Raw genomic sequence first — 20,960 nt, 5'->3', positions numbered from 1 at the left:
ATGGCAGCAGCTGAGATCTCCTTTGGACATGCCCACTCGGGGCCCAGGGAACAAACTTTTCCAGGGGCCAGTTGTTTTGATTTTGTATTCCCGGCCGCCAGGGTCTGGTCCCTGCCCGCCTGCAAGATGCGGGAGGAGGGACGGCGCCCTTACCAGCTTCTTCCTGGGCCCGGACTCCATGTAGTAGGCATACGGGTACGTGTACTGCAGGGTGTATCGGCACTGCAACAGAGGACAGGGGGCTGAGCCCATGGCCAGCCCGCAGGCCACCCGGAGCCAACACAGGCCTCACCCACCACGCAAAGCAGCCTGGCTCTACGGGCATGGGCCTGAGAGAGATGAGGCCCAGGCAACGAAAAGATGAACTGGGGACAACACGGCAAAAATGCAAACAGAAACAGTCACAGAACCCCCACGGCTCCTCTCCACACTGGGATTTATTACCAGCAGCTGCCTCAATGGCTCTTCCCTCAGAGTCCACACACCTATCTCAACACTTATCCAAAGACAATCTCTTATTCTCCTCTGAGTGATGCATGGATGGGACAAAGGAGAGAAGGGCTCTCGTTTTCCCTGTGGTTCTGTCCCCGCAGGCAGAGTCACTGGGATGCTGAGTGCCCTGGATGTCCAGGGAGGGCAGGTCCTCAGTGGGCACAGCCCAGGAAGATGTGGACCCATGAGCAGGCACATGCAGGACCTCACAGGGGGTGAGCCCTGCCCCTGACAGTGCCTCCCACCCTCAGAGGTCTGGGCCTCACAGAGAACCAGGGATAGGAAGACTGAGGGGGGACAAACCTTGGCCAAGAGCTTGGCAGCGTTCTGGAGGTACTGCCAGTCGATCCAGGTCCCCAGGTTATTCATGACCCTCTCCTGGATCTTCTCGTGAATCCGCTGGTATGTCTGTGCCTCCAGCTGCAAGCTCTTGTTGTGGTTTTCCCACTGTGGGGTCAGAGGAGAGAGAAAGCTGCAGGCATCCCGGAAGGTGCAGGGATTCCAAAGCCATTCAGAATGGTCACAGCCTCATCTAGCTGATGGCGACTGTGTGTCCTTGGGAGCGCACGAGGGGGGCTTCCTCAGTCCACACTACCAATCCTGTCTAGAGCCGCTATCTGCCTGCCAGATCACTCTACCCGCTTAGAGCAACAGGACTCTAGCCCTGAGGACAAAGCAAAGCTAGGTACTCCCAGGTCTCTTGTGCTTAGAAACCAAAGGTCCCATGCTCTGTGGGCTTCTGGGAAAAACTGCCCTCTGAATCTGACTATTAAGACGGCACTGGATTGGGGGCTGTGGCAAGATGGGGCCTGGGGGCTGAGAGATACAAACTACTGTGTGTAAAATAAATAAGCTACAAGGATACCCTGAACTGCACAGGGAATGTAACCAGTATTTTATAATGATGATAAATGGAGTATAACCCTTAAAAATTCTAAATCACTACGTAATACATCTGAAAGTTACAGAACATTGTAAGCCAGTTATACCCCAATTAAAGACAAACAACAAACGTGGCGCTGGATGGATAAAGACCACCTGATGGTCCTTCCTTAAGTTTCACAATTCAGCATCAGACAAGGTCGGCAGGTCCTTCCCTGTTGGCTGTGCCCGGGGAGCCCGAGAGCCGCACCTGGAGGCAGCACTTGGGCCGGCCGGCGCTCCACACCCTGACTCTGATGTGCACGTGCCGCTGCGGCCACCGGTCACTGGGAGTTTCGCCCAGCAGGGCCAAGTGGAAGAAGCCTACCCTCGAGAAGCAGGTGCAGGAGGGGACGCCTACCCTCTCAAAGTAGAACAAGTACTTCTTGAGGGCCTCCCTGGCCTGGGCTTGCTGGCTCTGGTTGACGATGTCAGGGTTCTCCTTGTACCGGCTGCACTCATAGTACTCACTGCCGTGGGTCTTCCAATCTCCTAGACACATCCAGCAGAAGTCTGCGGGGACAGAGAACGCAGCACTGACACACACAATGCAAGCCCACCTTCCCCCACAGGCACAGGCGGAGCAGGAGGCTGCACAGAGCCGGCTCCGGGGGATCACTGACCAGAACTCTCCCCAGCCACCTCTTTACAGAGGGCATGGACACGTCTCATGCCTGTCACGGCCCACGGGCCCGGCAGCCAGTCCTTGCCGATCTGAACGACAGCCTACAGGTGGTCTCCGTTTCAAGAACACATAACGCTTAGTGCCTTTTTAATCCAACATAGGCAGACGCTGACCGTACAAAGGCCACTGGTCTGTTATGTCAGTGCCTCCTGAGCAACGGAACGTGTCCGACTGAGGCCCACCTGGCCATTCAGAAAACACCTCTGCCCTCCTGTCGACCTCCCACTCTCAACACCTGTCCTAGGTGTTGCACATGAAACTGGGGATGAAGACTTTCCCCCCTTTTGCTTCTTTCTTGAAAAGCACATTTTTATGAGACTTCCCCAGTGATCCAGTGGTCAAGACTCAGTGCTTTTACTGCCAGGGCCCAGGTTTAATCCCTGGTCGGGGAGCTAAGATCCTGCAAGCCACTGTGACCAAAAAGAAAAAAACCAAACAAAAAAAAAAATAAAAGAGAAAAAGCACATTTTTATCAAACCCACTGCTACCCTATAGTTCATGCCCAGAATTATGACTGTTCCCACACTGAAGAAGTCAAGAGGGAAAAACAGAGATCCCCTATGGATGCCACCTATCTGAACAATTACTGTGCCTTAATGGACAGGGACCAACCACGTTTGTGTGTTCTGACTCTGCCAGAGACCCAGACAACAGTAAACACTGTTTCCCATGATTCACTCTCATAAGCTGGCTCACTGACTTCCCCACAGTGACTTGTATAAAACTGGGGGAAGCTAGAGCCAAAGCGAGAGACCCAGAGGTCACTCACTTCTCTTCTCCTGGAAGGCTTCACGGAAGAGTGCACATGGCTTTCGCCTCAGTCAGCTAGGCTGTGGTTGCTACTGTCTTAAATACTGCTACATTGCTTAGGGTTGCCCATCCACAGGGTAAAACTATTCAGCAACGCGAGGGCTGGTGGTTAACTCTGGGCAGTAAAGGATGGGGAGAGGACACACCGAGGACTCTTCAGGACCAGGACTGTGTTGGGCACTGGGGTGTGCACCCGGGCATTTCTCTTTAAACTGGACGCATGTCTTACACACTGTTCTAAGTGATCATGCATGTCCCTCTCATTCAAACACATGCAGAGAAAACGGGGTGGAATTTCACTGAGAAAATACACCACTACTCTTGGCCTATCTTCATTCTACACTTCGGTGTCACCATTCCCATCTAAAACCTCGCCTTGACTACTCTGATTACAGTGTGATCCTGGGAGGACCCAGGGACAGCAGTGGCAAGGCTCTTACAAAGAGAGACTCTCAGGGCCAGCGGGGCAGCATGTCAGCAGCTGTGGAAGAGGTCTATCTGGACATATATTCTACTTGAAGGAGTTTTATTTCTTTACTTGATCTGGCAGGAAGGAAAGCAAAACCAACAGTTCTGTGGAACTTATACCGGCCAGATGAAGGAGGCCAGAAACCCTCTCTGAAAACTTTTATAAAACCTCAAAGGCAAACTAGGATCTGACTGCTTCCAGGAGAACCATGGGCAGCCTGCTGTAAAAGGTGTCCGTCAAGCAGTACAGAAAAGCCCCATGCTACTTACCTGCCTTTTCAAAAATCAAAAGAACACACTAGAACTTTCCTCTTGGATGACTGAGGATTTGTGAGGGTGTAAGAGCCACCGCAAAGTTGGCAGCGGGATTATTTAAGGAACCAAGAAATAGTAAATCAGCAAATCCAGAGCTGCTGTACTCTGGTCCTCATGACTGTAAGTGATGGAAGCCACCCTGTTTCATCACTGTATCATAAAAGCAGTGGAAAAAAAAAAAAGCAGTGGAGACCCGTGCACAAGAGACAGAGATTGTGCCGCTGGGCCTGGTGCACCACGCTTGGGACTCACCGTGTTTACACTTGGAGCATTGCTGTCGGAGGGAAACAGAAGAGAACATGTTAAGGGCACGCTGACCAAAGGCTTCAGGTCACACAAGCAAAACGTACAGGCCTCTGCTCACCATGTGATTGCAGCCGCCGTTCTTCTCAATGCAGATGTTGCACTTGGGACACTGAGGAGACAGAAGGGCGCCGTTAGGCTCACGCACCATCAGGCCGGTTCTAAGACAAATTACACAAAGCTCCTGGCACCCGTGCCCAGCAGCTCATCGTGCGAGCACTTCTGGGGAGGAGCCTCTCACTTAAATGTGGCGGGTCGCTGAGGCTGGAACAGCAATTCAAGGAAATGAGGTCAGCAGGTTTGGCCCTGAAACACTCCAAGCTGAGCCCCGCTAAGTCTGCCACCATCTGTCCCTGGCAGGAGGCCGCTCAGATTAAGCTCAAGCTGACTCAGTAAAAAACTGGCTGGCTTGGGAGGAACGCCAGCACAGCCTACGAGCTGCCACCCTGGACTGGGGCCCGCTCAGCCTGCCTGAACTTCGGTTTCCAGAAGAGGGCATGTAAATCACCTCTAAAGCTCGTTCCCGTCTGAGAGACGTCAGCAGCCCCAGACAGAGTGGGGACCAGTTTGACGCCAGGTGCTTCATGGCCATGAAGAGGACCTTACTTCATGATGTCATGGTCACAGCTGCGCTGCAGGATGCCTCGCTTCAGCGTGTGACTGGTACCAGCTAGGGCCCCGAGTGCTGAGTCATGCACAACTCTAGGGGCTGCGGGCTGTGCTTTCCCGTGGGACGTTTCCAGAATGAGAATTGGGCAGGCCTGGGCTTGCATTAGTTTTTCTACTTATTTGATGTGGCCGTCAACCACCTCCCTCCCAGGGCTGTTAATGTTGGGGAGGCATTCAGTAAAACCTAATTTGTCTCTAATGAGTTTTCCTGAGGGTCAAACTTCTACAAGCACTTCAGCATTTCATTAAAAGGAAGGCACCTGGTGCACGCTAAGATAAACTGCTGCAAGCTCTGCCACGCTGGGGCAAGGGTCTGCCACCTCCATGACGAGCCCCGCGGCCCTGGGTGGCACTAGGGAGGGCAGACCCATGACAGGTAAGATACAGTCCTTACGTCTTTAGTGTGGGCACTAATGTAGTTGGCTGTTTCAGAGTCGTCTGCACACTTCGTGAGCCATTTCCGGATTGTGGCGCAGTCTGTGGGGGCGTGATACATCTGACGACACTTGAAACTTAAAACCAGAAAAGATAACCATTAGGTCAGATCCTGTGTTTTTCCTTTTCCTTCTGTCCAAGCCAACAGATCTGGAATTAGAGCTTTTCCAAAAGGTAAAAAGTCACCTCTCATGGCATCCGAGACCTTGACTTACCCAGGATTATTCTGAAGTCCTGGGGGGCTTCTTTCAATAAACCCAATTGAGACATTTGTTTTAAATATCTTAGATGATGTCAATCCTTCCTAACAGGATACCAAATTCAGAACTCAGCTTTTCAAAGGGCTTGGGGGTGTATTCCGAGAAAAGGACTCAACTCCAACCCAAGGCAGGAATGAGATCCAGGCCTGGGAGCCCTGGCTTATCTGAGTCCGAGGTACCCACCGGATGCACACTGTTGGCACTTGTGCAGTCTGTGAGGGGCACGTTACTTCTGATGATGCCCGAAACTTAGAAAAGAAAAACTCTGACACTCATCAGGCCAGGTTCCTGTGTTTTTAATTCCCCTTCTGTCCAAGCCAACATGACTTTCTGGATAAAGGCTCTCAGGCAGGTAGCCTACCATATGTCCCCGGGAAAGAAGGCCCTAATGTGGGACACAAAGGGTGGACAGCAACCACATTAGTGGTTCTTAACGTTTGGTGAGTCACAGACTCCCTCGACCATGCCTTCAAAGGCAGGCACATATGCACCTGGACCCCATTTTCTCCCTACCTTCCCTGAAGCCCCACTGTGACTCTTCCAGTGAGGTGCGAATAGGGCGCAGGTCTGGACCTAAATGAAGGCTCTGCCATTATCTGCACCTCGCCTTCCTCACCTATAAGTAAGGGGAACAGCAGTACCAATCACATGCAGTCGCTGTGACAATGAAGGGAAAGTGGTCAGCAGAGAGCGGCTCCTCTGGTAAGCCTTTAGTATGCTTCAGCTAGTTCCATCATGTTTACTGAATAGAGTAAACCCCAGATAGATGTAAACCACGTTAATGAACTGCATTGATATAAAATTAGCAGAATGGCCAACAGAGAGAAAGATTAAAGTGCTGGTGACTGGGCTTTCATATACAGCAAAATGTGAATTATCTGTGCAGAATGATCTACATCCACACAGACACGCAGTCTCTGGGCCCTGAGTCTTAGTAGCATAAACCCCAGCACATTCTCCAAGAGTCTGTGTCTCCTTCTTGTCTCCAGACTGAGTATCATCAAACATCTGCCCACGTGGAACAGTGCTGCTCTTCTGGCCCAAAGGCCCTGCCTCTCCCAGCCCCGCCCTCACAAGAGCCACAGCAGTGATGCTTGAGAGGAGGAGAAGGCACCAGCCAGGGCTGCTTGGCACCCACACTCACTCTTACCAGAAGACCTCGTTGCACCGATTGCACTGTACTCGGCGAGCTCTGGGCTCCTGTACCCGGATAACCATGGGGCAGTCTGCACCAGGGCATAGCTGGAGCTGGTAGTGACTCTGTGAACACACCAAGGGGGGAACAATGAGGACATCCCCTAGTTGGTGCCTCCAAATTAGACCTCCCTGAGTACCCAAATGCCTCCTGTTCTTTCATAAAGGGGCTACAGGAATTCATGATGGATGTCATGAAGACCAGACATTAGGCAGGTCCTGAAAATGCCCTTTGAATGTTTAGCTTAAACCAGGGAGCAACTGACCGGAATGACCTAAGCTTAGATGACAGAACGGAATACAGAATCTTGTCTCTGAGATGAAAGTGCATAGGGACTAGGGCTGGAAAGGAACACGGCCCAGTCAGTTGTGTATGAGACTCTGAGGGGCTCAACTACCCTCAGGTATCTACCAAAGGCAGCAAACAGCACCCGGAACAAGGCCTTTTGTTTTTCCTGCAGCCTGTTCATGAGACGACCCAGACCATCAGTCAATCCAATAAGCTTAGGAATAAAAGGCAAAGATCAAAATTATGCTGCATGGAACCAGCAAGCCTGAACAGGTAGCCAACAGAGGAGAAGGACTCCAAAACTGACCACTCTGAGAACTCGAACAAGTTGCCAAATCGCCCAAGAAGCAACACCCCTTCTTTGGGCCGAATCACAAGGTGAAGGGAATACAAAAGCAACTCCTGAGATATGCCTGACTTATGTTTATCCCCTGACATACAATAGCTTGTTTTAAGTAACTCTGCGTAAGGTGGGAGGGCACGGCTTCCCTTGTGGCTCAGCTGGTAAAGAATCTGCCTGCAATGCTGGAGACCTGGTTTGATCCCTGGGTTGGAAAGATCCCCTGGAGAAGGGAAAGGCTACCCACTCCAGTATTCTGGCCTGGAGAATTCCATGGACTGTACAGAGTTGCAAAGAGTCGGACAAGACTGAGCGACTTTCACTTTCACAAAGTCGGTGTGCCTGACCATTCTACACAAGAAAGAAACCAAGGCTCAGAGAAGGAATATACGGGGTCAAAGGATACAGAGTGAGGAAGAAACAGACTTGGGATTTACTGGTACTCTAGAGTTTTCAAACTTTTTAAAAGCTGTGCAGCTCTTTCTTCAGATCGAAAACATCTACTGGCAGCCTCCTCTGTACAGTAACTGGTGAGCATCTGAGGCTCAGGAAGACCAGGCACAACAGCAGGTGGGCATACCTCCACATAGTCCCTGAAGAGGTAGCGCCTGTATTTCTCTCTCAGTTCTTCATTGGGCAGCAATGGAAACACGAAGTCCTCTGGTGTTCGAAGTGGGCAGTCCTGAGCCATGCAAGAGACACCTGTTGAACAAAGACAACCGGATGGACAACTGTATCACAGAAGACACACCCATAATGTATTTGCTGAGTTCACCCAACAAATTCACATTTCACACACGGAACCCCGGAAACATCAGAATTTATTCAAAGAAGAGAGAAATCAATATATTTACATAGTGATGCAACTAAAATATTATTACAAATTTTAAAATGACAGGGAATTCCCTGATGGTCCACTGGTCACTTGGCACTCTAACTGCCAGAGCCCTGGGTCAGGGAACTAAGATCCTGTAAGTTACATAGAACAACAACAACAACAAAAAACCAAACAAACCTACAAAAACCAAAACTAACCAAACAACAAAAACAAGACCAATTAAATAGTATATATCACAAACAGCACCAATTAAAAAAAAACTGCTTAAAAAATCGCAGAGGGTTCTTGACTTACAATTTAGTTTTGTGATGTTTACTATTCTGTGCATGTGATTACACAGTGAGCTTTTACAGATATAATTAATATAATGCTAATTTTAATATTGTGAAGTCATAATTTAACCAAGACTTCTTTAACTCATCACCAAGTTTGATTTGTGCTTACCTAAATCACAGTAAACCCTCTAGGAGTTTCTGAGGTACGGCTGCCACTTTGAGAAGCAAGATAGACAGGATAGGCAGCTTAAAGGACAGTTCTCCCAAAAGGCAAGAGAAGGTAGCCTTGCCGTCACACCATCATTTACATAAATGCCCAAACATTAGCCTTAATTCTTGCATCTTGCTCAGGACTAGGGTAAACTTTGCCATTGTTCAGACTGACATGTTTGGAAACCAATGGTTCCGATTTTGAAAACTTCGGTTAGGCTCACAAGAAAACCTGAGTACCAGAAGGGGCAGGGCTGAAGCTAAACAGTTCCCACCAGCCTGCTATGAACCCTATGGCGGACTCACCCACACCCACACCGTCCTTGACGAGCACGGAGCAGTGCTGCTCCCAGCAGCTGCGGCAGAACTGGTGCTGACAGGCCAGAGAGAGGAGGTTTTCCTTCCGCACAAACTGCATACACACTGCGCAGTGGTGAGGGGAGTGGGCCGGGGGCACCTGGAGGGAGGTACAGTGACGTGAGCCAGCCTGCAACAGGGTCAGAACTCAACTGCCATGTGTGGGCTCTGCAAGTGCCAGTTCTGAGTGAAAAAAAAAATTATCAGGAAGGCTTCCCGAAGGAGGTGGTAGCAGAGTTAGGCTTGGTAAACCCCTAGATTTAGAGAGGCAGAGAGAAGATGGAAATGAGATCTTACAGTAGTTTATAAGGTCAGGCTGAAAAGACCAGGATTTCGGAACTGTCAAGGTCCCAAGAGGTCATTCAGTGGAGGCTCTTGGGTTTCTTTTCAAAACTGCCCTCATTTAGCATGGCACAGAGTTGCTTCTCAACAAGTACTATAAACCTAGCCAATAGGTTCTTAGGGGCTGAAGTGTGAGCCTCTAATAGCTCCAGAACCCATACTCTGCTACACAAACTGGCAAAGACAGTCTGGCGACACCAGCCAAAACCACAAACCAGTGAAAACCCAACATGAGGTTCTTGTTAGTTCACTGGGAATACCAAAAATAATTTGAGGAAAAGGACCATACTCTGTGTCTAGTATGCTCCTGGAAATTTTCTAAGAGGCTGCATAAGTTATGTGGTGATCTGAGCCCTAATTCTCCCCCATTCATTTGACAAATGCTGACTGAACTCTCAGCAACAGGAAATTGCTATACACTGTAGGATATGATTCCTAAACTTAAAAAGCACTTACAGTCTACTATGGGAGCTAAAAAGATATGAGTGAATCACTGCAATGTACATATAAAAGCTGAAAGATATAATTGAAGGAGTCTGGTGGGAAGTGTTCCCAAGAGACAGGTTTTGTGAGAGATGGCTTGGATTCGGGTCTTTAAAGGTGAATTCCATTCTCACGAGCAAAGATGGGGAAAGGATCTGGTCATTCCTGGCCAAGGCAGGCACCAGCAAAGTTAAAGAGGTATGCGGTGAACGGGCACCCCAAGAACACAGCAGGAACAGAGTACAGGCTATATGTAAATGCAGGAGACGGGTGAGGCTGGAGAGGGCAGGCAGTGATTCACTCCTCGTCTATGAGGAAAATTTCCAAATGATATCAGAAATGGAAGATTTAGGCCTATATTGGAACAAGTATCTTGGGCATGCTGCACTATAAACAAAGTAAGATGGTTCTCAATAACCGTGTGAGCCACAGCAAGAGCCTATGTATCAGGAAGGGACACTCACATGTTTTGATGGATTGGGCTGAACTCGAGCCTCAACGAGCAGCTGAGCAGAATTAGACTTGTATCTGCAAAACAAAAAGCATAAAGGGAATCAGAGCTCCAGTTCTGGAGGTATGGTGGTAAATGAGCTGACCTTTCTCTCTGAAGGTAGCACTATGTCATGATGTATTTATTCCACTTGATGTGTCTGAAAGAAATAACTGGAGATATTGCCAAGTGTTATCTAGAAGGGCACTGATTTAACATTAATGAGGGCATAAAAACTCTGACCTAACTTCTGTTCAACAACAGGGGTTTGGAATAGGGTGGAACATCAATATGGTAAATACTGTACCTCTATTAAAACTGGGGGTACAGAAAGAATATGCTGAAAACATTGGAAAATGTTCACCATATACTGAGAGAAAAAAGGCTATACAATATGACCCAGTGTTTTAAAAAAATAATCTGCACACTGTAAGGATATTCTCCATAACACAGACAATTATTACCACTGGGTGGGCAGGCAGAGAGGTTACAGACAATACCGTCTCTTCCTCCCCCAAAACACCTTACCTGTCCAGTATCTCTGCAACTTGCCAGTGGAAATTAACTAATATAAGTTTAGCGACTGAATGAGAGACCTGGAAAGGAGAAAGAAAGAAAGCAAATTACACTGCAGTGTGCTTTTCAGAGCGCTCTCACAGTTTGAGAAATGCATACATTCCTCTCTACTGCAGGTCCAGGCTTGATTTCTAACATCTTCCTCTTGGTTCTGTTTTATCTTTTACGTTCAGACTCTTAGAGTCTTAAGCAATTTCCTGGATCTCTCGATTTTTCAACCTTTGTTTTCATTAGCAACCCTTCAAAGAAATTAGTTTGATTTCAAACTTACACAAAACCATCCTATCTACAGTAAATAAGGACCTAGAATCCAAAGGAAGCAAAAGAGCTGTAGGTTCCCTAATGTGATTTATGTTTGCTGAAGCTGCTGTAGGAGGCCATACACGAGCACCTCCAGTTAGGTGTGTTACTTGCAGAAGCTCTCCAGGCTTGGACTTCTTATATAAACCCAGAAAAACAAAACAAAACAAACAAAAAACACCCTGGTTAAAACCTCTGACTCTGTAACAAAACTATTCACCCACAAAGACTATTATCACAGAATGAAAAAAAGACAAAGTATTTGGTACAAATGTTAAAATTTGCTTAAGACTAGCTTTTGGCTACAACTATATTTTTACAACCTGAAAATTATATTGTTTTATTTTATTTATTTTTGGCTGCAGTGCGCTGCTTGTGGGAGCTTACTTCCCTGCAGTGGAAGAGTGGGGTCCTAACCAATGGACCGCCAGGAATTCCCAAAATGAAATTTCTTGACCTTCCCAAAGAAATAGAACTTCAACACCATACCTGGTCTGATCCCTTGATCTCAACAGCACTAGCAACAGCAACAAAGCCTCAGAATTAGCATACCAGGTGCAGCCCCTCCATGTATGGAAAACGACACAGGCCTCCGCTGAAACTGAAAATTTTACTGATGACTACAAGTCCACTAATGAATGACCAACTCAGAATATTCCAGCAGAGTTCTGGTAAGAACTGATAATGTGAAGAGAGGATGTGTCTCAGTTCAGTTCAGTTGCTCAGTCGTGCCCAACTCTTTGTGACCCCATGGGCTGTAGTACACCAGGCTTCCCTGTCCATCACCAACTCCTGGAGCTTACTCAAACTCATGTCCATCAAGTCAGTGATGCATCTAGCACTTTATAAAAGTGAACAGATGTCCATCTATTCTTTCAAAGCCAACTGTTGAGGATATATCAATATACACAACATTGTAGGCACATGCACCTCCCACCAGTCTTCAACAGGAGGCACTGTGATTACCCACAGTATGGCCACTGTGTATCATAGACTGTCAGGGACTCAGTTTCCCCCAATTAATCCATTATGAATGTGAAGGAATTTTGAGGCCATTAATTAAAGCAAAATGTAGAATGACGGCACCTTGCCCAGTAATGGACCCCAAGGAAGATCTACAGGGAAGTCAGGATACAAAGGGCCCTCTGAGCAAAAAGCAGCACAGGGTTAAGGAAGAGTACCTAAAAGAATTTATGCTAACAGGTAGTCTCCAAAGAGAGGCCACCTCCTCCCTGATTTGGGTCACAAGAGAGAACTGAATTCACCACCCACTGTCACCCACAGCGGTCTCCCAGAGGAAGAGATGTCAGGTGACGTTGGGGGGAGGGAGGCACTACTTAAGTTACCTTTAGCAAGAGGGCCAAGACAAATATATGGCATTAAAACATTACAGATAAAAATCTGTCATTCTCAAAGTGCAGACAGCTGAGCTCAGGAAAGAACTAGCCAAGTATTCACACCATTTTACTGTGTAATGCTCAAAGAGCTTGGCAATCCATTCTGAATCTATTAAAGTTGGCACTTTGTAACTGAGGAAAGTCTTCCACTCTTCTTATGTGTTCAACTGTGACACACAAAAGTCTTCCAGAACCAAGACAAACTATTGCTGGACTGTTTTGATCAAGCAACTAATAGCCTGTGAGTAGTCGGGATTATGTATCACCAAGAAGGACTTATAAGTGCCTATGTATGTACGGATGTATGCATTATCAAGGAGGACTTGCAGCAGTCATTCATTCATTCATTTTTGGCTGTGCCACGAAGCTTGTGAGATCTCAGTTCCCTGAACCTGGGCCATGTTTGAAAGCCCAGAATTCTAACCACTAGGCAACCAGGGAAACCCCCCAGAAGAACCTATAATGAGGTCAAACCCCTTCCAAAAAGGGTGATAAACAACCACTGATAGCCAAAATAGACTAATGACTTGGGAAGGTCACATGACCACGTCACATTCAAGACAAATTTGCAGTTCTATAAGATCAACGTGTAATAAGGAAATTAAAAGTCTTATTTATGTATAAGGCTTTTTTCCATTTCTGAATACACTTTCAGAAACGAGAGCAGGAAAGAATACTTCTTCCAAATTCACTTTATGAAGCTAACATAACCCTGATAAAAGGCTGATTTAACATGTGAAAATGCCTAAGGCAATTCACTGAATTAACAAAGTAAAAGCAGAAAAAAACCCAAATGATCATTTCAGTAGATACAAGAAATCTCGTTTGACAAAATCTAGTAATTACTCAGGATAAAAATTCTCAGCAAATTAGGAAGAAAAACAGAACTGCCTAAATCTAATACAGGGTATCTAAGGAAAACATTATACTCCATAACAGCACAGTGAATGCTAAGATCAGGGACATGACAGAGAAGACCACTCTCATCATTTCATTTAACACTGTACTAATAAGGCATGTGGGAAAAAAAAAACGACACACAAAGACATAAAACTACCAGTAGAACTAATAAGTTTAGTAAGGTTAAAAAGATAGAATGCCAATATATAAAAATCACAAATGTGTTTCTACATAGCGGCAAATAAAAATTAAAATTTACTGATAAAACTAAAATGTATTGATAAATATATTTTATTTAACTCAATATATCTAAAATATTTCAACATGTTAATGCACTGAAAATTATTAATGAACTACATTTTACATCTTTTTTTTCCATCTAATTGTTCAAAGTCCATTGTATTCAGAATTATAGCACATACCAAACCAAACTGGCCACATTTCAAATGCCCACTGGCTACATGTGATCACAGCTACCACAATGGACAACGCAGCTAGAGAAAGAACACAGCAATCAAAATTAATCAAAATCAAAGCAGGGGTTAGGATATAAATTAATAGTTGATCCTAAAATGTATGGAGAGGACCCTGAATATCCAAAGCAACCTTGAAAGAGCAAAGTTGGAAGAGATTTACACCACCTGACTTTAAGACTTACTATAAAGCTACAGTAATCAAGACAGTGGGGTACTGGCTTAAGGACAAACATATATATAGATCAATGTAACAGAATAGTAAACTCATACACTTATGATTAATTTTCTACTAAGGTACCCATGTAATTCAATAGATGATAAAACAGTCTTTTCAACAAATGGTTTCAGAATAACTGAACATCATGATACAAAACACAGAACTTAAATGTTTAGTTCATGTCACACAAAAATTACCTCAAGATAGTTCAGTGTTAAAAGGAACTGAAAACTATAAAACTTTCAGAAGAAAATCTTTGCAATCTTGGTTTTTAGGTAAAGATTTCTTAGCTATGACACTGAAAGCACAATCCTTAAAAGAAAAAATATGATATATTGGAGCTCATCAAAATTAAATTTCATTTTTCAAAAGACATTATTAAGAAAATGGAACAGAAAAGCCACAAAATATACAATTTGCAACAGAAAAAATAATTGCAAATCATATATCTGATAAAGAACTTAATTCAGAACATGTAAAGAACTCACACAACTCAAAAAGCTCAACATTATTAGTCATTCATTCAGTCAGTCAGTTCATAGGGAAATGCAAATTAGAACTACAAGATACTACTTCACACTCACTAGAATGATACAGAAGACTGACAATACCTAACTGCTAGCAAGCAGGTGGAGAACCTGTAACACTTCTATAATGCTGGCAGGAATGTAAGATAGCAGAGTTCCCCAGAAAACAGTTTGGCAGTTTCTTAAAATACTAAACGCAGTCCCACTGCTAGATATTTATCCAAGAGAAATGAAAACATATCCATGCAAAACCCTGTTGTACAAACCATCACAGCAGCATATTTCGTAAGAGCCAAGAACTGGAATCAACCCAGATGTTCATCAACTGATGAATGAATGAATGAACAAAATGTGGCATACATGCATCAAATGGAAAATCCTCACTGGGCAGTAAAAGGAAAGCATTACCGACACGTGATACAGCACGGATGAACCTTGAAAACAGCCAAGTGAAAGGAGTCGAACACAAAAGACGAGTATTGTAAGATTCAATTCATATGAAATTTCTAGGAAAGGCAAATCTATGCAGACAGTAAGATGATCAGTAGTTTCCTGGAACTGGGAGTGGGGACTAACTATAAATGGATATAAGGGAACGTTTTGGCTGATGAAAATGTTCTATAACTTGGACTGTGGTGATGGCTGTACGTTTGTTTACATTTACTACAACTCTTCTACTGGTACACTCTAAAATGGATGAGTTTAATGGAATGTAAGTAATACTTCAATAAATGATAAAAATAAAACTGATTGATGGACAGATACATGATAAAGTAAATGCAGGTAAAAGTTAGCACCTGTATAATCTAGATGGTAGATAAACGGATATCTACTGTACAATTCTTTAAAAGTCTTTGTATATTTTAAATTTTTCATGAAGTTGGAGGGAAAGTTTGCCAACTTTAACTCAATGGCAATCTTCTGAATAAATAAATGTCACAAGAAACAGAGAGTTGACCCTTACACCATTGCATCAGAATAGTTCATCTTTTACGTACTCCTCAGAATGAAAACATCCCCTTCAGAGTTTTGAACACACATAGTTCTGACCAAAGATGAACTGACTAGACAATGTGAATTTTAGTGTAACTAGGTCTGTAATGCCAGTAACTTCACAACACTCTGGCTCCCTCTAAACCTCCCACACCAAGCCCTCAAGGGAGGGAGGGAAAGTAGTGGTATATAGTTCATCAAACACTGAAGGATCCTGAAGTCCCTGGGTGGTCCAGAGAAGGCTTTCAGAGTCAAAGATGGAGTCAGAACACAGTCAAGTGTAGCTCATCTTCCTTGTCTTTCCCTCTCCATTCCCTGTGCCTTCAAACCTGACCCATGATGGGTCAGAAGGCTCTGAAGAGCATTCCGTGAAGCTTGAAAGGACCGTGGGCTCACCTCTGTCATCGTCTAGCCTGGACTCTGCTCTGTATTGCCCATCCAATCTGGCCTGGCTTTGCCATGACATTTACAATCTCAACACCCTCAGATGGTTTTCAGATCTTGATTTCAGGAAGCACTTGGCTACATGAATGTCAAAAAGGACTTGGCTGCTGGACATCACTATTTAGCAGAGATTGCAGGAAAACTTCTGTCATCCTCCGTAATTTGTATTTGGGAGAGACCTTTAAAAAGCTACTTCCCAGATACAGGCCCTCAAAACATGTTCAGTAGTTGCCACCTGTGCAGACACCTAAAGGTGCAGACGACTGCTGGGGAGTCAAGTTCTCCTTTCTGTTTTTAATAAAGAATATATAAAGTGTCCATACAATTCTATCCCGGCTTCACAAGCAGGGTATGGGGGGTGGGGTGGGGAGGAGGTACACCTGAGGGGGAAACCCTGGAGAGCAGCCAATGAAGCTAAGATTTTCTCACAGAGATGCAGTGACATGTACATGAGGATTTTAACTGCTGTTATCAGCAAGCCATTCCTGACATGGCTAATAGCACACAAGTCCACAACTTCAGCATTTCAGGAGATATTCTGGATGCACTTTCTTCTGTGATCTAAGGGCTTCAGAGACTAGAGAAGTGAAACAGTGTAAATAGCAAATAGGGCCTGTCAACTTGGAATGGAGACTATCTTGATAAGATAAAACTTCTGAATCTATGCGGCCTCTGACCCACTCATTACAAGGAGACAGATGCAGGATTCCAGGAGCTTAGAAAACGCAATTCCAGCAGCAATTTGGTTACTGGCTTACATTTTAGCCTTCCTATGACTTGCTGCCCCACTCTATGCTTCAATTTTCTTGTATGTATTTTCTCTGTTAGGTCTCCAAGCAGAAAACAGACTGTGGTGAATCTGTTTTTCAAATCACAGGACCCGAGTCCACCTAAAGTTCATTAGTACATAAGAGCCTCAAATTTCTTTTCTGATTTCCACCAAACTCTTTCCCCAGAAAAATTCTGAGTATCAGAATTTTATAAATTAATCACTGGAACAAACTTTTTTGATTCCCTGACCACAAAGCACTTAAAATACCAGAGGGAGATAAATCCTGCCATGGAAGGAGACGCTCAGTACATACAACATTCTGGATCCTTTCTAATACACAGCCAACATCTATCTTTGGGGAAAACATATTCAGGAGTTCAGGAAATTTAACCATTCTTACTTGACATCCCACAACACTTGGATTGTATACGTTTATTATTCAAATAATGCATAGGATATGCTAGTTTGATATAAGGATCAAGGCACATACTAAATAGCCTCTATTCCTGACAACAGCTCCCCAGGAAAACCCTGAGCATGGTTAGTTGCTTCTTCATCTTTTTCGTCTCCTATAGTTGGTTCAAGCCGTCCAGTCCTTGGGGACGAGTTAACAGCACAGCTTGCAAATAGATTTTTCCCCCAGAAAACAGAAATTCAGCAGCCCACCAGAACTGTCACCAGCCCTTCCCACACTTACCAGTGCCATAGGGAGGATGCAGCCGATGGCAGAGAGCATCAACGGCCTGAAAAAATACAGGTGGTAGTTTCAATTTTTATTTAGAATTCTTACTTGCCAACTGCCTGAAATCTTTTGAGGCTACCCGAATAGGGCTCCATGCCTCAGCCTGTTGTTAAGCCACTTCATGGTCCAATCACATTTGTTAACAAACACTAGTGGTCATTCACTAAAAGGCAGAGAGGAAGGAAAGGAGTGAACTGTTGGCCAGCTTCTGGGTCTAGGGTAGGAAGGGATGTAATATGGGAAAACTAACCTAAGGAGATCAAGACGGATGGATTCAAGTCTTGGAGGGCAGAAGGTGAGGTGAGAAAGTACTGAAGGAATAAGAGAAAGAAGTCAGGTTAAAGCACAGAGACAAAAGAGAAGGTGAACATCAGGCCAGAATGGGGCAAACTCAGCGGCGGTGGTGGTAGTGGCCAGACCCAGCCCTCAAGTCTTTTCAGTGGTGGGCCTTCACCTCTCCCATACTTCACACTTCCATACTCTCAGGCTCCAAAAGGTCAGCTCTCTGGCGCCTTATTCTAACTTTGCTTCCCTGCATTTTCTCTCCATGGAGGGAGAGCTGACTGGTAATCGAGGCACCCACATGTTATAAATGCTCTACAAAATCTAATTAATGAACATTAATTTGAAAATTTCTCTGTCTAACCTTAGTTTAGTTCTGTTTTGGTCTCTGATCATTAAAATCAATGCCAAAAACATCTAAAGACCTGACTAACTACAGTTACTTATGAAAAATACAATAAAATAAAAATACAAAAGTCATCCCTTCCTTGACCTTGAGGGTACTGTACTTTATTATGAAAAACTCTGGGCATCTACATAAGTGAAGAGTATGATGAAACCCATGTAACCATCACCTAGTTCCGACATCAACTCAGAACCAGGCTATACCTTACCTACCCCACTACCCTCGAGATTATTGCAAGGTAAATCTCAGCCAGCATATCTTTTCTGGTTTGCATTTCAAGGAAAATCTTCTGGGAAATACTTCGTACAAAAGGCAGATTACAGCCCCTTCTAGAATTCCATATGGTTTTCCAGGGAGGAGCCATATACAGGTAGGATGACTACTACTTTAGTGAACCAAAGTCTTATCTATTAATCACAACCAAAAGAAATGCAGATAGGAGCTCACATCCAGTGAATAACACACAGCAGGACTAAAAGCCAAGTCTACCATATTTCTGTTGCTGCAAGCCCATCTTGTCTATAGGTGATTTCAAATGATGCACTGTCTCTTCCAGCTACGGCGACTGTGAGGAGGGCAAAGGAGAGGGAATACCGGACACTTGCAGGGAGTTCCAGCTAGGTCACCTCTCTTCTCCAGAGGGCACCTCAGAGCCTAGCATATCTTAGTGACAAAGCCACAAACTCCAACAGCATGCTTCAAAGACAGAGCCACTGACTGCTGCTGCTAACTATGCTCAAAACGCATCACATTTCTATACACCTATGCTGCTGCTGCTGCTAAGTCACTTCAGTCGTGTCCGACTCTGTGTGACCCCATAGATGGAAGCCCACCAGGCTCCCCCATCCCTGGGATTCTCCAGGCAAGAACACTGGAGTGGGTTGCCATTTATGTAAATAAACCCCCATCGGAATGAAGTTCTTTTCTGGGGGAAGAGGTTTTTCACACCACTTCTCTTCTCTGTCATACCTAAGCACCTAGAACAATGCCTGTGCCATTGCTAGGTCCCATATGCTAACTTCCCTCTGCCTGTCTCCTGTGGTCTCATCTGAAATCACTGCCTATCCACAGCCTCCTCCAGAGCCCGGGAAGGCAGGCAGGCAGGCAGGCATCAAAGCCTTCCAAGCCCTCAGGGGGTGCACAATCAAGCAGGAGAGGCCAGATACAGATCTAGAAAGGAAGGCTTAAAGGGGAAAAAAAAAGAATGGTGAACCGAGAAGTCTTTTAATGTGACAGGAATGGCAGAGATGCTGACAGGAGGAGCCAAAAATCAAACGTTAGGGAGCGGAGCAGAGCAGGAAAGAGTTCACTTCAAGTTTCTCAGCAGAGCAAGATAAAATGGTGTTTTCAGTGGCTGTGTCAGAAAATATGGAATAGAAGCAGAAAAGGTTTTATTTATGCATACCTGCTTTCTGTCTTATCATCCTAAAAAAGGAGGAGGCAGAAAGTAAAGGCCAAGAGACCTCTAAGTTATTTTATGGTAGAGGTTAAATTGTTTTTTCCCCATCTTTCTTAGCATCTATCTAAAAGTTAAAACAACAGAAGATACTCAGAAACACTTGTTTTATTGAGCATCAACAAATTCTCAACCTATCCCAATTACAGCAAATTCTTAACCTACTCCAATTATCACTGAACAAAAAATAAAATGGTTCATAAAAAGCATTTTGATGAAAAGGAACAATATCTGCCACTGCATCCCACCCCATCCTGATCCTCTCCCAGGCTTCCTAGCCAGGACAAATCTCTCCCAGTCACTTGTCTGGGTTCTTCTGGTTGTTACCAACATGGCTGAGCGTGCCCATAATTCTCTACCAGACCTAGCTTACTTATGCCATTCCCTACCCACTCCCATCCCAGCCCCAAGTTCTGAATATTTAAATCACTATTTTCAGTTCCTCTATCTGTAGCCTTTGTAATTTTAAGACATTGTTTGCAGGACCAGAGTTGCATTTTCACCCCTGAGTTCCCAATGGCCCACTCAAGAATGTTTGTACATCTGGCATAAATACATTATCATTGTTAGTAGCTGCCAATCACGCATACTCGTGCCACATGGTGTGTTTGCTTTGTATTTATTTGGCTTGTGGTTTCTGTGTGTAGTTTTTCTGCTTTGCATGGGAATTCTAATTCCCTTCCCCCTTACGAAGAGTTCTATGGTTTCTCACCACATCCCAACCATCTTCCAACTTCTTATTCTATCTATTGCTAGGAATCCACTTCACTCCTATTCCAGAAGAAACTTTTCTTGGATTCCACCAAGTTTCTGTTCCAATCTGGGCTGACCATTTTCCAGGCCTGCTACAAGCAGAACATGGGATTTTTCACTGGACCGCTAGGTTAATTATTTCTTGAATTATTATTTTTCTTTTTTGATCTTCATCTTGAATTACTTCAGCAAAGGTACAGGAGAATTAAATTTTTGGAGCCCTTGCTCATCTGAAAATGAGTTTATTTTTGCAATGACAGAATTGTAGATTAAAAACTCTTTTCCCTCAGGACTTGGAAGACCGTTGCACCACTGTCTTCTGCTTGTCAATGTTGGAGACTAGAGACATGATTCCCATGTCTTTTAGAAGACCTGGTGTATCTTTATGGAAACCTTTAAGGTTTTCTGTTCTTGTTCTTCTGAAATTTCATAGGGACAATTCTGGCAATGACTTTTACCCTTCTGGGCAACAGACAGACACTTTCAATACGAAAACCGTTCCTCCCTCTGGCTCTTGGAAATCTTCTTTTACTTTTTTAATCT

At 44.8% G+C, this 20,960-nt stretch overlaps 1 protein-coding gene across 3 annotated transcripts in view; it reads right to left on the bottom strand.

The window, feature by feature from the left end:
* Nucleotides 1-20,960, bottom strand: part of ARIH2 (ariadne RBR E3 ubiquitin protein ligase 2) — a 36,942-nt gene that overhangs the window by 1,737 nt on the left and 14,245 nt on the right. For 2 of the 3 annotated variants that reach the window (XM_055413775.2, XM_055413774.2), the window contains exons 4-14: nt 10,705-10,772; nt 10,151-10,214; nt 8,811-8,961; nt 7,762-7,883; nt 6,509-6,618; nt 5,058-5,175; nt 4,056-4,106; nt 3,944-3,965; nt 1,775-1,926; nt 796-939; nt 154-222 (exon numbers count right to left, since the gene is read on the bottom strand). In XM_055413775.2, coding sequence (XP_055269750.2) covers nt 154-222; nt 796-939; nt 1,775-1,926; nt 3,944-3,965; nt 4,056-4,106; nt 5,058-5,175; nt 6,509-6,618; nt 7,762-7,883; nt 8,811-8,961; nt 10,151-10,214; nt 10,705-10,772 — 1,071 coding nt within the window. Of the gene's footprint in view, nt 1-153; nt 223-795; nt 940-1,774; nt 1,927-3,943; nt 3,966-4,055; nt 4,107-5,057; nt 5,176-6,508; nt 6,619-7,761; nt 7,884-8,810; nt 8,962-10,150; nt 10,215-10,704; nt 10,773-17,475; nt 17,522-20,960 lie in introns of all 3 variants that reach the window. The other variant, XM_055413776.2, reaches the window with a different exon arrangement.

The sequence above is a fragment of the Moschus berezovskii genome, chromosome 24 (genome assembly GCF_049115385.1).
Source record: "Moschus berezovskii isolate FMDL1 chromosome 24, NW_MosBer_1.0, whole genome shotgun sequence".
NCBI lineage: Eukaryota > Metazoa > Chordata > Mammalia > Artiodactyla > Moschidae > Moschus > Moschus berezovskii.
This window is presented reverse-complemented; position numbering and strand designations above follow the sequence as displayed.